The sequence below is a fragment of the Malaya genurostris genome, chromosome 3 (assembly GCF_030247185.1).
Source record: "Malaya genurostris strain Urasoe2022 chromosome 3, Malgen_1.1, whole genome shotgun sequence".
Classification (NCBI taxonomy): domain Eukaryota; kingdom Metazoa; phylum Arthropoda; class Insecta; order Diptera; family Culicidae; genus Malaya; species Malaya genurostris.
This window is the reverse complement of record NC_080572.1, coordinates 224,881,274-224,895,336: the sequence shown is the minus strand read 5'-3', so window position 1 is coordinate 224,895,336 and position 14,063 is coordinate 224,881,274. Positions and strand designations below refer to the sequence as shown.

The following is a 14,063-nucleotide window of genomic DNA, read 5'->3' as shown; positions in this document are numbered from 1 at the left end:
GTTGATAAAATCAAAATTATAATGATTGTTTATTGTCACTCTCAAAGTGACGTTCATAAATGAGTGCGTTCAATGCCATTATCCATGTTGCTAGTTGCGATTTTTGACAACTCGACATGATATCGTACATGATATCCCAGATATCATGCTAAAATGGTGATACGCGTTGACATCAAATTGAATGGGATATCAAGTGATATCGCACATGATATCATCGGATATCAAGTATGTCCGTATATCACTTTATATCAGCGCTAATTTGAACATACTATAAGACTAACAAGTGCACGAAAGGAATGGAAAGGGTTTCAGGAGTGTTTCGCAGTGTTACTCAATCAGATATATTCACGAATACTCCCGCAATTCCAGCTGTAGAATTCCACAGACAGACATTTACCAGGTGTGAAGTTCGGAGTTCCGCCGCCCCTGTTAATATCCATAACACATGGGCCAGGCCTAACCTCAAAATTAACTCTATTCATCGACATAATCTCAACCAGGAGCAACGCGATTATTCCAGCGCTGGTCTAATATTTCAATACCACTTTTGTTGTACGATGTCTGTTCTGCCTCAAAATAGGGCTCAGTTTCAGCGATAACCTCTTCATCCGTGCGAAATTTCTTACCGACGAGCATTATTTTCAGATCTGCGAACAGCCAGTAGTCGCTGGGAGCCAAATCTGGTGAATACGTTACATGTGCGAGCAATCCGATTACGTTTAAACATGGTCAAATACTGCTCAGGATCATCAACATGACACTGAACAGGCACCCACTTTGAACAGAGCTTTCTCATAGTCAATTGCTCATGCAATATAAAACCAACACGTTCTTTTGATATCTTTACAATGTCAGTTAACTCACTTCACTTCACTTTTTGATAATTCAAAACGATTTTGTGGATTTTATCATGTTCTCTAGTGCTACCGCCTCATTTTAACGTCCACTGCGGTCTACATCATCGGTGTCTCTAAGACCACGTTTGAAGTCAGCAAACCAACATTCTTCTGTTGTTTCTGATGAAGCGGAGTCTCCAGAACACTTTTCAAACCATTGCTTTGCTTGATCGGAAATTGTTCTGAAAATAGCAAAAGTACCGTCACTCTTAGCACAATAACCCACAAACTAATGAATAGAATATCATAAAATTTAAACAACTGTCTTTTACAGGTTAGTATTAACTGAAAAAAGGTGACTGCAATAAAACTAGCGCCATCTATGTGTTAGGCCCGGGACTTTTCAGCCCATGTGTTGAGAAATAAAAATGACTTTTGTAACTAAATAATAATAAATAATATCGTTCAAAAACTGTATGGTGTCGAGTTTTTCATTATAAATGGAAATATTTCAAAATAGTGCATCATCTCTCCGGACCGCATCTCTTCTAGCTGGGCTGAGTCGAATGGTGTATGGCGTCCGGTCGATCAGAAGTCGAGCAGCAATTTATTTCCTTTACCGTACCTTTTCCAGCAATTTTATTACCTTTATATAGAGAAAGGCAAAAACAAAAGATTTCTACCAAATTGAGCTCGTTTAAGAGCTGCAAATCAAACGAATGTATTATTACTGATTTTTTTGATTCTGGGAATGTTACCGAATAAACGACGCGTAAGCTTCAAGGTATACCTTTGTGAAGTAATGGAATCAATCTGGAAATATCTGAATCTGCTTTGATTTTAGTCAAAAATTAACTCTATAAAGATAATGGTTTGATGAGACTATTTGAATTAAATGAATACTACCTTGATCAGAAAGTTCCCGGAATCACCACCGTGTGGGGTTAAAAACTGTTTCAATGGCGCGACGATATTTCAAATGTTTGGCAACGATACGATGTCATAGATCTATCTATTTATATATGCAGTGTAACTAGTTTATCAAAGTGGTTTGAACGATTGAGCTGAAAACAATCTTTTCTAGCAATAATTACCAATATAAGCTACGTGAATCTTTATTTATAATAATCTCTGCAAGAGAAAATCCACTCGTGACCTTCCATACATGAAACTTATTTATCATTTCATAAAGAAAATTGGAGTTTCAATTTAATAAAGGTTCCTTTTAAGACTTAGTTCTGATTCCAGCTGCGTCCATGAGTTCAACCAATAGCTAAATTAGAATAGAAATTATGTAATGATACAAACAAACTCGAAACAGTTTATGAAATTATCAACAAAATGCCTGAAAATAACAGCTTATTTTATAATTTATAGAAGTTAATCGTTTGGTTCAAATAATATTTCCGAGTAGATTTCATAAATTATGACGAGTTACCTAAGATGATATTTAAGTCTTAAGAGGAATATGTTTTAATAAATTCAAATCGTTGTCACTATGTTAGAATTAAATTAGGATAAGAATTTTATGTAAAAGTGATGCTACGGCGAAGAAAAACTTATGTAAACTGCCTTAAGAAATAAACGTATTTATGAAAAAAAAAAGAGAAAATCCATATAGGAATGCGTTTGTTGCTAATCAAATGTGTTAGTGGAAGTAAGCTAAAACTGAAATAATATTTCTTGAACAGTTTTAAGGAAAACGGAACAGTTTTAGACTAAAATTTTCGCTTTTCTTGAATTGCAATTTTAGGTAGAATGAACTGATTGGTTTATTTTTTAACCTTATGGAAGATTCATTGATTAAAATCCGGAAAAGAAGCGCCGGAATTTGTTTTCACGCACACATTGTTGACATTATTCATACGCTTGAAAAGAGTCTTGCTCCTTAATTGCAAGTGTTGTCAACAAGGAGTATTGTTTGGGCGATATGAGACATTTGCGTGAAACAATTAGCCGAAAAAGACCATATTTGTGGGCAAACAACGCGATAACGCACCGTCACACAATGCCATCGTTATCCGTGACTAGTTGGTTGAAAACGAAAGAAATACCATTCAGCAACTACCGAATGTACCTGATTTGGCTCCCTGCTACTTTTTCCTATTCAGTCTGTTGGGATTAAATAAAACCACGTGTGTAAGTTGGGAGCTCACTTTATTAACTGACCGCATATCCGTGTTGCTAGTATTACCAATCACAACATATCTTCCTTATTTTATTAAAAGTCGTAGAATCCATATAATAAAAGCATAGAAATGAAATTATTATTTAATTTTACGGTGTGTAATCATTAAACCATTTGGGAGCTCTTACTTCTCGTCTTGGTCGTAACTCAATTTTACCTTGGACTTTTTCTTCTTGTACAGATTGACGTACGGGTGTTAGAATGTTGTTTTTCGTTGATGCCGCTACGGACTGATTATCTGGTTGTGTAATTTCCGTGACCCCGTAGCGTGTTTCTCTCTGTTTTACAGTGTTTACAAATGGTTTCACATGAGATGTGTTTCTTTTGTAACTTTGTCCATCTGGTGTTTCAAGGGTTAGACTGTTTGAACAACGACTAACGATTTTTGCTGGAGTCGGTAAAAACTTCGATGCGAGTTTGTCCTGTAGTGTCGTGTTTTTCATTAATACTGTGTCACCAACAGTAACTGTGGATTCCTTGGCACCGACTCGCTTATCCCTGATCTCCTTTGCGTGACATTTTGCTAATAGATCGCGATCTCTCAACTCACCGTCGTCCCAGGCATCATGAACATGAGGAATTACATCACGAAAACGTCTTCCGAACATCAGCTGTGCGGGAGATACACCTGTTACCGAGTGCGGCGTTACCGCATACATGTACAAGTATTCCTGGAGTGCTTCCTTCCAATCAGTTCCTTGTTGCCTGCTAATTTTCAGTACTTTAAGAAACGATCGGTTCTGCCTCTCAACTTCCCCGTTTGCACTCGGCCAATACGGTGTAGTGTGCAGCAGTTTTATACCACGGTCTACACAGTAATCTTTTAACTCCTGACTCGAGAAGTTTTTTGCATTATCGAACGTGAGTGCGTATGGCAATCCCAGCTTAGTGAAGTTCTGCTTCAGGACACGAATGACGTCGCTGGAGGTAGTCCGTTTCATAGGCTCAGCGAGCACATAACGACTGTATAGATCGATCAATACAAACAAATAATTACCATTTGGAAGTGGTCCGAGGAAATCGCCAGCTAAATGTACCCAGGGAGCAGACGGTAATTCTCTTATGCGCATGGGTTCTGGTTTATCAAACGGTGCTACTAGTTGGCAATCAAAACACTCTGCACTTTTGCTCGGCCTGCGCGTCTATGCCCGGCCACCAAACTGCTACACGAAGTCTTCTTTTCATCTTCTCACGGCCAGGGTGACCGCAATGGGCCAGCGACAAGACCGTTTCTCGCAGATTACTTGGAACAACGCGGTTTTTTCTCAGCAGCACCTCTCCCGCGAAGCACAGCTCGGACATGAACGGCATGTACTTTTTTACATTATTCCATATATCGTTATGGAGAGCACGTTTTACTTCTTGAATCTCCTTGTCATCCTGAGAATACATGATCATCTCGTTCATTGTTACCGCGGGCGGTTTATTAATTTGAACAATGGAGTATAACTCTTTTTCAGTTCGCCTATCAAATGTGTTTTCTCGCAGAACTTCGGAGAGCCGAGACAACGGGTCGGCGATATTAATTTTACCGGGCACGTGAGTAATTTTATATCGAAATGATTGCATTCTTAGAATCCACCTTTCTTGACGTTGATTCGGTGTCGACTTTTCGTTGAAAATATTCAACAGCGGCTTATGGTCAGTCATGATGATAAATTCGAGGCCTTTTAGATACATCTGAAAACGCTCGGCCGCCCACACGATAGCCAGAGCCTTCTTATCTAATGTTGAGTATTTTTTTTCTGTGGCGGAAAGGCTCTTGCTCGCATAGCTAATGACTCGTGGCATTTTGTTTATAGTCTGGAGTAACACAGCACCCAATCCGCAGTCGCTCGCATCCGTTATCAATGTGGTAGGATAAGTAGGGCTGTAATATCCCAAGTGTTTGGGATTTGATAACGCTGTTTTTATCCTGTCAAAAGATTGTTCACTTTCGTCTGTCCAACGGAATTTAGAACCTTTTAGAGTCATTTCCCGAAGAGGGGAAGAGATCGTGGATAAGTTTGGGATAAATCTTCCCACATAGTTTGCCAGCCCTAAAAAGCTTCGCATTTCTACCGCATTACGTGGTCGACGAAAAGACTTTATCGCGCTTATTTTGTCGTTCATGGGAAGAATCCCGCTCTCGGATAACGTGTGTCCCATAAAATTCACAGAATGTTGACCAATTTCGCATTTTTCCATATTAACTGTGAGGCCATGCTTTTTCAGCCTGGTCATTACTGCAAGGACTCTCCTGTCGTGTTCGTCCTTCGTAGCTCCGAAAACCAGTATGTCATCGATGAACACTTTGGTGCCTGGTAAGCCTTTCAGAATGCGTTCTATTTCGCGTTGGAAGATCTCCGCCGCGCAGCTCATGCCGAACATCAATCTTTTGTACCTGTAGTAGGCGTTTGGTGTAACAAACGTTGTAATCTCCCTGGACGCGGGGGCCAATTCAATCTGGTGGAATGCCTTTATGAGATCGATCTTGCTGAATATTTTTGCCCCTTCGAGATGTGGCATTATCTCCTCGAACGTCGGCAAAGGATGGCGCTCTGGAATAATAGCTTTGTTTGCTTGCCGCATATCTATACAAAGACGAACGTTTCGCCCTCCGTCTTTAGGTGTGACTACCAACGGTGACGCCCAGGTTATTTTCAACGGAGCTGGCTCGATAATGTCTTGTTTCAGTAAATCGTCCAACTTGTCCTGAACCAGGCTCTGTAAAGGAATCGGTAGACGGCGGCATGGTTGTTGCACGGGAGTGACTTTATCGTTTATTTTGATTTCCACCTGAAGATTCTTCACTTTTCCGACTGGTAATTCTCCGTTCGACACAGAAAACACTTCGCCATGAATCTCCAATATGCCGAGGGCAATTGAAGTATTTTTGCACAGCAAGTTAGCACCATCTTCAAGGTCAACAACGTATACCTTGTGATTAACGGACTTCGAACGAGTGGCGATATCAGTTTTGATTACTTTATGCACTCTAAGCTTGCCATTTCCATACACACGCAAAAACTTCCTTGGATTTGGTCGATTGTTTGCCGTACATCCAAGATTTTTCAATAATGACCACGTCTTGCGACTGATTACGTTGACGTGGGCACCCGAGTCCACAATCCAATCCAGCTTAACGCCGCCTATATAGCAAGTTACCTTATCGTGGCTCACACCAGTTGTATTTATTTGTTGCACATCGGTTTCGCTTCCTTCTACGTCAGTCTCGCATTCACTGTCTTCCACAGGAGATGATTCATCCGAATTGTCACGTATTTGCCAGATCTTCTTCTTGTGCTTCTTCATCATAGATCGTCGAGTTTCGGGTTTTGTTTTACACATTTTATGAAAATGGCCAACTATATTACAACGGTCGCACGTTTTATCCTTTGCTGGGCATCGCTTGTCGCTCGCGAAGTGTCCCGTGTTTCCGCAGCGATAGCATACATCCTTTTTCGAAATTCTCGCCAGATTGACTTCAGTGTCATTGACCACGTTGGGACTTTTCATCTGTTCTCTGTTTCTCTGCACAGTTTCTATTATTCGTGCTTGTTCCAAAATATCGGCAACCGTCATAAGTTTTTTTCTTAGGATGACTTCTCGCAATTCTTCGGATCGACAATTATCAAAAATTTGCTCTGTAATACGCATATCAAGTGCTGCACCATATTCACACAGTCGACCTTGTTCCCGAAGTCGGGCAGTAAATTTCTCGACAGTCTCGGCGTCTTGCTGTTTGATGCTCCGAAACAAAAACCGATCATAGGGAACGCTCGCAAATGGAGCGAAATGCTCATCTAGAATCCGGATAGCTTCTTTGTAAACATCCGATCCCGGAGGTGGGGGATTATCGTTGCCTTCCGTGTCATAAAATATATCCTGAACTTCTTGTCCTGCATAGTGGAGTAAATACGCTTTCTTTCTCGATGGCAAGGCGATACAACTTACATCTAAGAATAGATCCAATGATCTTTTCCACTTTCTCCACCGTGTTCCAATCGATGAAGTATCCGATATGTCAAAAGGTTGCAGCGAAGGTTTTTCCATATTCAATTTTACGCAACTAAGGCGAGTTCACTGTTTTCGCTTCTTCTTTTTTTTTTCGTATAGCACCGAACCCTGGGTGCTACGCTTCTACTTCGGATTTAATTCCACAGAAAACACGATTTTTTCCGCCGCTATCAGCTGAAGATCGAATCTAATCGTACCGTTGAACCGAATTTAGTATTTCCTCACCGAATTTAATCGACTCTCCCCGAATTTAATCACAAATCCCAGCCAAAGTCGCCAAAATGTTGGGATTAAATAAAACCACGTGTGTAAGTTGGGAGCTCACTTTATTAACTGACCGCATATCCGTGTTGCTAGTATTACCAATCACAACACAGTCGACTGAAGAAACCTCCCCGAGAAAAATCGTAGGTGGCTCTGATGGCAATATCGAAAACTGAATATAAAAAATGTTTCGAGGATTGGATCAATTGCTGCCATGCTGAATAAATTCTGGGACCTTTTTTATCAAGGTAGTACATTACATTTTTTTTTCAAGTCTAAACCCTATATTATTCTTTCGCCAGAGAACATACCACCGACAATCACCAATATAATTTGCCTTCTACAGATGCTTGAGATTTTTATTCTCTATTTATGTTGATATAGGCTTTTATCCCCAATATCCCTAGGAACTAAAGAGCTATAAGATCTTTCGTTTGCTTCTTAGTTGGTGACAAACGGATAAGCAATCACAAAGAATTAATGATTACTTTGTAATTCCGGAAATCGTAAGTCGGAAATGAAATTCAATAGCAGCCTATGATCTTTGATTTGAATCTAAGTTTGTAAAAATCGGAATAGCCATCTCGAAGAAATGTGAGTACATATTTTTCTTACATACATATACACAGACATTTGCTCAGTTCGCCGAGCTGAAGCTAATTGTATATGAAAAGTTGGATTTCACAGTGATTGTTGTGCAGGTCGGCATTTTCACCTAATTGTTTTATATCAAATAAATTGAATTCTTTCGTTAGGTTGTGACATATTCCGTACCGCACAGGAACCAGCTCTGTTGGAAAAAGTTATCACAAACATTAGTGTGAATCCCCCGACAAGTAGCTTGAAATGAACAAAAACATGTTTTATATAACAAATGATGTTTTATTTAGTTTGCCGCAAAGCGACACTCTAATGACACACATGGGGAATCACATTGCAGAAAGGTTTGTTAGCTTATTATAAATTGAAGTGAAAGGGCCGCTCTAAACGTTTTCTTCCGCATCAAGAGCATTGACTTTGTTGATCAGTTCGTCCAGGTTGACGCTATCAGCCTTTTCCATGAGGGTTTTCTGTGAAATTATAATATAAATTTTAACTTATATCGCAACAGTATTGTATGACTGTATTCATAATACTACCTGCTTGTTGCGCAGCATTTCGATTCGCTTCTCGCGAGTGATTTTCATCTTTTCCATCTCATCCGTCGGGATCAGTAGAGCGCGGGTTTCTGTCACGAATTGTTCCAACTTAGCCAGATCGATTTCCTCCCGCTTGATATCGTTTCTCAGCTGCCGTATGCGGGTTTTCAGTGGGATCGATTGAAGCTGGGCCTCCAAACGTTTCGCCTTCAGCTGATAGCAGTAATCTTCAACAAACGAAACTTCAAGTTCCGCCAGACCGGTAAGCTGTTTGATCCTGGCATAATCATCTAGTGCTTCCTGAGCAGCGTCACTGAGATTCGTAATATCGATACCAAAATCCTTTAGTAGTTTTTCGTTTTTGTTATCTGTGGAAAGTGAGTTTTTTTAGGTTTGTTATACTACTTTAATAATACATATTGATTACTCAAAAAAGCAGTACTAAGCTGAAACAATTGCTTATATGAAGAAACCGATTATATTACCTAACTACTAGTTCTGAATGCCGACCTTACTGATCTTTGCTACATAAAAAAATAAAAGAAAACGCATCCGTAACAGTCATAGTAATTAGTAAATAAAATAAAACAAATCTTCAGCGTTGATTACTTCATGCAAAACGGTAGAAGTAAACTATAATGTGCATTAAGTGTTTTTGCGCATGATTTCTGTTTGCTTTTGTAATTACAAATCAAAATGACAACAGATACATGTTTTAGTGAAACAACTCATAGATACTTCGTTCTGTTTTAGTTCGAATTTCAACTCAAACTAATTCTGACCTAAATTTTGTTAATTTCCATTGAACTGATATTTACTCCATTCAATTGATAGCTCGAAAACGAGTGATTTCGCTGATGGAAATATCAATAAAATAAATTTATGTCGCACTTACTCAATAGCCGAATTTCTTCTAAAGTTCTATTGAACGTGGAGGAGGTCTTCGATGTATCTACAAATAAAAAAACATACTTAAAGAACATTTTCGGGACTGATATAACAGATGTTACCTTTATCCATTATCCATTCATTCACTAATATAGTAACTGCTTTAAATATTTGATTAACGGAACACCGAACTCAATCAAAATATAATTAAAATCAACAGTTTAAATTGTTATCAGTGATGCCAGGTGAAAATTTCAAATATCTTCAGGCAGGGTTGAAAAAAATGTATACTCGCTGAAAAAAAAGTCTGCGAACTTCAATCTACCAAGAATGTAGCACGGAATCGGTTTAACGAGCAAAAAAAAAGTCCACGACGGTTTTAGAAGTATGAAAAATTTGACGAATGTCTGAAAATTATGATCTGCCACAGAGACATGTCTGTAAGTTTATTTTTTAAATCTGCAATCTACAGACTAGTCTGCAAACTTGGCATCTCTGATTGTGAAAATAAATACTTCTTGGTTGATTTTTCAAATGGTCGTATGAGCAAGTGACAGTTTCTTATGGTTCATTTTCTCTGTCGATTATTGTGACGTGATTATAAAGTTTTCATTGATTTTAAAATTCTGTTTGAAAGTCGAAGGTTTACAAAGAGTTAAAAACCGCTTTTTAATTGATAGAAGAAAAGGTAAACTAAGAGAATCTGTCACTTGCTCTTACGGTCTTTTGAAAAATCAACCGAAAATTTGGTGGAACTAACGTTTGGATTGGCACATTGGCATTGAAATGAGATACAGAGGCGCTGCTTGTTTAGAAATGATACCATTAGGGTAACAGAGGTATTTTGACCCACTTTAGGATTGATTTTATTTTGTCCCACTTTGAATAAATATCCACCAAATGTTGTAATATCTTTGAAAAACCCTTCCGCAATGGGTAATTTAATGTGATTAGCTTCAAATTTATGAAACATCGGTTACTTAACATCGATAAAATCCGATAAAATCGATAAAGTTTGTTACACACTTCAATTTTTTAGCTGAGTCTCGGCAAATAAATGCCGAGATTCGCACAGCCGAGTAATCCGCAATCATCTCGGCAAAAATAAAATTACTGAACGTCTCGGCATCCTCAAATTGGACAAACGTCAAATATTGCCGAAATCGTCAGCATAAGATTTACTGTTTGCTCAGTGAAACGTTCACTGAATATTCGACAATCCAATAAAACGAAAAAATGAAAAAAATAAATTACCGAAACATCAGTAATTAAAAATCTAGTCAATTAATTTTGTTTGTATTTACTCAACATTATAAACACGTCATTCAGGATAAAAAATTCATTTTATTAATACTTAAAGGAGGCTTACAAATTTCCCTCCCGTGGTTGATGGGCTTGACGGTATTGCAAACATCATCAGATACGATTAATTATTGTTACAATTTAATATAAATATGTGTTATAACTTTTAGTTTAATTATTGAGTTTATTGAGTGAGGCATGAAACAATTTGAATAAGATGTTGATTGCATTACGCTCCAACATCTGGGGTTGGAGAGGCCGGTAGGGCTTAACTGAGCTCTTTTTATGTTTTATTTTCATACTACCGGTCCCTATTACCAGTGTGAAGTGGAAGTTAAGTGAAGTGAACGTATCCCAATTGGGTTTCACACGATGACAACAGGTGAACGGTGAATCGAGTCCATATTTGACGTTTATTGGTGGTTTGTGTACAATAGATTACTGTGGAATGAGATAGAATATTGTAAAATGGAACGGAATAATAATGACTTAACCAATGAGCAAACCGATGATAGCTGTCAAACGATGTTCATCCAGTTTGTATTGTGAGGATGTATCGTTTGGGACCTGATGGGTGAGATGATGTGTGAGTGAAATGTAAGAGTAAGTGCATACAAGAATGGTAATAAAGGCCACCGTTTCAGCTCAGGATCGATCATTAGAAGAGATAGAAATTGGGTAACGGTACCTCCATTCATCTCAAATCCATTAGTCATTTCATATACAAGAACCATTAGTTATAGTGAGCTCTGTTATCTCTGTTTGATAGATTAATTTCAGAAGTAACATGAAATTTGGAGCATTTTGCTTCGCTAAAACAGCAGTATTGAACCACTTCCGAACTACTGCTATGCGTTATTGCTTCTTAGAGACGAGGCAAAGACTTTGTATTTATCACAATTCATTTATTAAAAGTCGAGTGATCGCTAAAACAACATGGTGACTCTACTAATGAGATGACTATTGGCACACTAGTTTTAGTTAGGATCTATCAGAGTAGAAATAGTAACTCAATGTTGTAATGCTTGCGTGTGGAATACATGTGGGTATGTATGCATGTGTGTATGTGTGTGCCTGTGTGTATATGTATGTGTTTTTGTGTGTATGTATAATATACATTTTACCGTGCCTTTGGATGCGTTGTATCAAATTGGTAGTGATGCATTTCGATTGTGAGTCAGTGTACACCAGATGCTCAAAAGTGCCTGAGCGGATGGTAACACTGTCAAGGATCAACCGAAGACAACTAAATGTGAACATGCTGTAGCAATACTTATGGGACCCAAGGGTCAATATAATTTAAATAAAAATGCATGTTCTCAGTTTTTTTCCCGTCAAACCATCATGACCGGCCGTACAAAGATGTCATTAAAAAAATCACTAATCCTTTTTTGTCTCTCTTTTTTTTCGGAAATGGATGACTGAGCATGAACAAAAAATCCGGAATAAAGAATAAGATACTCAAGAAAAGCAGGAACAAATGTGATAAATGTGGAGCTGAAAAATCGGAAAATAATTTAATTAACACTCTTAGGAAATCTTAGATACAAAATGGAACATCGGTAAGAATAAAAACACCATTGCATACAACTAACTTTTACATTTCAGGGAATAAAATAACATCAGTAAAAGTATGGAATGGAAATAAAATAGAAGGACAACAAAAGAGACTTACGAAACACAATTGAATAGAACACTGGAATTAAGGTAAAACAGAATATAAACTATGACCAAAGGTAAGAAAATCAACATGAATAAATAGTAAAAACTGTTGGGTAATAATATAATTGTAAAAAGCTGATTGGAACCCTTTCCCCACCAAAATGTAATATAAGGAAACTATAAGGAAACTTAAAGGAGGCTTACAAATTTGTTGCCAGTAGTGCTTAAAGCCTACCTGAAAACATGTAGCATAAATAAAAAGCGGCGTTTCCAGATGCGGCCACCTTGAGTCGAGCTGGAAATATGAAAATAAAAATATATATTGATTTTTGGCTTACAAAAATGTTCAATATTTAATGATGCATATACGGTATTGTTCAAAAAATAAACTTACTTTGATCTATTGAATTATTCCATGCATTGAGTTATTTTTTTGCATATCCCCCAAAGTTTTGTTTCGAGGACGCTTTGAGCCCCGTGTTGGGTGTTTTTCCTTATAATCGCGAGTGCTCTGATAAAGTCGCTTTTTATAAAGCGAAACATGTCACTATATTTATTCAATATTTTTACTTGCAAGTGGTTTCACGCTTCTTCGAAGATTATCCATTTTTTCACTCGAGAATTTCATTAGAAAATAATCGCACAATGCGAAGCGAAAATGTAACACGGCAATAAATGACAGCTGTCGTGCTGAATCTCGGCAACAGCTAGCGCATATTCCGAAATCTCGGCAAACGTCTCTGTTGATGTCGGCATATCTGTTGTTTATTGATAAATTCAGCAAGCAATTATGCCAAATTTCGGCAAAGTGAAGCATTTTACCGAAATATCAGTGAATGCATTTAACGAAGCTCAGAAACATGCGTATTGATTACTGAGCAATCAGCAAATTCACGTGTTGCTGATCAGTTTCGGCATTTTATTATGCCGAGCTCAAGAAATGGGTTTAAGTGTGTAGGTGGGCCAAAATATATGAAGTGGCAAAAATACCTCTGTTACCCTAAATTCGAACATCGACTTACATTGTGTATCGCTAGAACAAAATAGTAAAGATATACGAAAGCAAGGAGCACGACGGGATATATTGGCACATTGTCGCAAAACTGATTTACCGGTAGCGACACCTGCCAATGAAAAATGGAACCAAGAAAAGGAGGATTCTTTCGAAAATTTTCATATCGGCAGTAGTGATTTGCAACATTTTTATCGTTTATTCAATAGTACAAATATATAGGGTAACAGAGGTATTTATGCCCACTTTAGGATTGATTTTATGTTGGCCCACTTTGAATAAATATCCACCAAATGTTGTAATATCTTTGAAAAACCCTTCCGCAATGGGTAATTTAATGTGATTAGCTTCAAATTTATGCAACATCGGTTACTTAACATCGATAAAATCCGATAAAATCGATAAAGTTTGTTAGGTGGGCCAAAATATATGAAGTGGTCAAAATACCTCTATTACCCTATCAGCAATAAAAATACACTCGGAGTAGAAGAAAATTGATTTCAAAGTGATTACTACTACTTTTTTTAGTGTAAACTACGATTAAACGTGGAAAATCTTCAGAAATGTGTGAAATTGGGTAAGGTTAGATTTTTTCGGATCAACATTTTTTAAACAGAAACCAGTGTAATGTTGATTTCTCGAGTACTAGAATGTATAGCGATCGAGTACTATTTATTTTGGATACTTTATTTGTTATTTCTAGGCATTTGAAAAATTGTATCAAACCAAGTTTAATGCTCTATTCTGAATAAACGGTAGATTTCGCACAATGA

General features: G+C 37.7%; 2 protein-coding genes across 2 annotated transcripts; both read right to left on the bottom strand.

The window, feature by feature from the left end:
• Positions 1-3,113: 3,113 nt before the first annotated feature.
• On the bottom strand, positions 3,114-3,965 carry LOC131434222 (uncharacterized). The gene has a single exon (XM_058600875.1). The coding sequence runs from the start codon at positions 3,963-3,965 to the stop codon at positions 3,114-3,116; it is 852 nt and encodes a 283-aa protein (XP_058456858.1).
• A 4,183-nt stretch (positions 3,966-8,148) lies between these two features.
• Positions 8,149-9,559, bottom strand: LOC131436426 (uncharacterized). The gene is made up of 4 exons (XM_058605144.1): positions 9,437-9,559; positions 9,322-9,378; positions 8,427-8,794; positions 8,149-8,357 (listed from the first exon to the last, which is right to left on the bottom strand). Exons 1-4 carry the CDS (start codon positions 9,444-9,446, stop codon positions 8,271-8,273), a joined length of 522 nt encoding a protein of 173 aa, XP_058461127.1. The 5' UTR covers positions 9,447-9,559; the 3' UTR covers positions 8,149-8,270.
• Between the last annotated feature and the right edge of the window lie 4,504 nt (positions 9,560-14,063).

Excerpts from the sequence above, each read along its gene's own strand:
- LOC131436426 (XM_058605144.1), bottom strand. Across the intron at positions 8,795-9,321 it reads AGAAGAAATTCGGCTATTGA|ATAACAAAAACGAAAAACTA; the intron begins GTAAGTGCGACA and ends CACTTTCCACAG. Across the intron at positions 8,358-8,426 it reads AAATGCTGCGCAACAAGCAG|AAAACCCTCATGGAAAAGGC; the intron begins GTAGTATTATGA and ends ATAATTTCACAG.
- LOC131434222 (XM_058600875.1), bottom strand. The coding sequence starts at position 3,965 with ATGAAACGGACTACCTCCAGCGACGTCATTCGTGTCCTGAAGCAGAAC.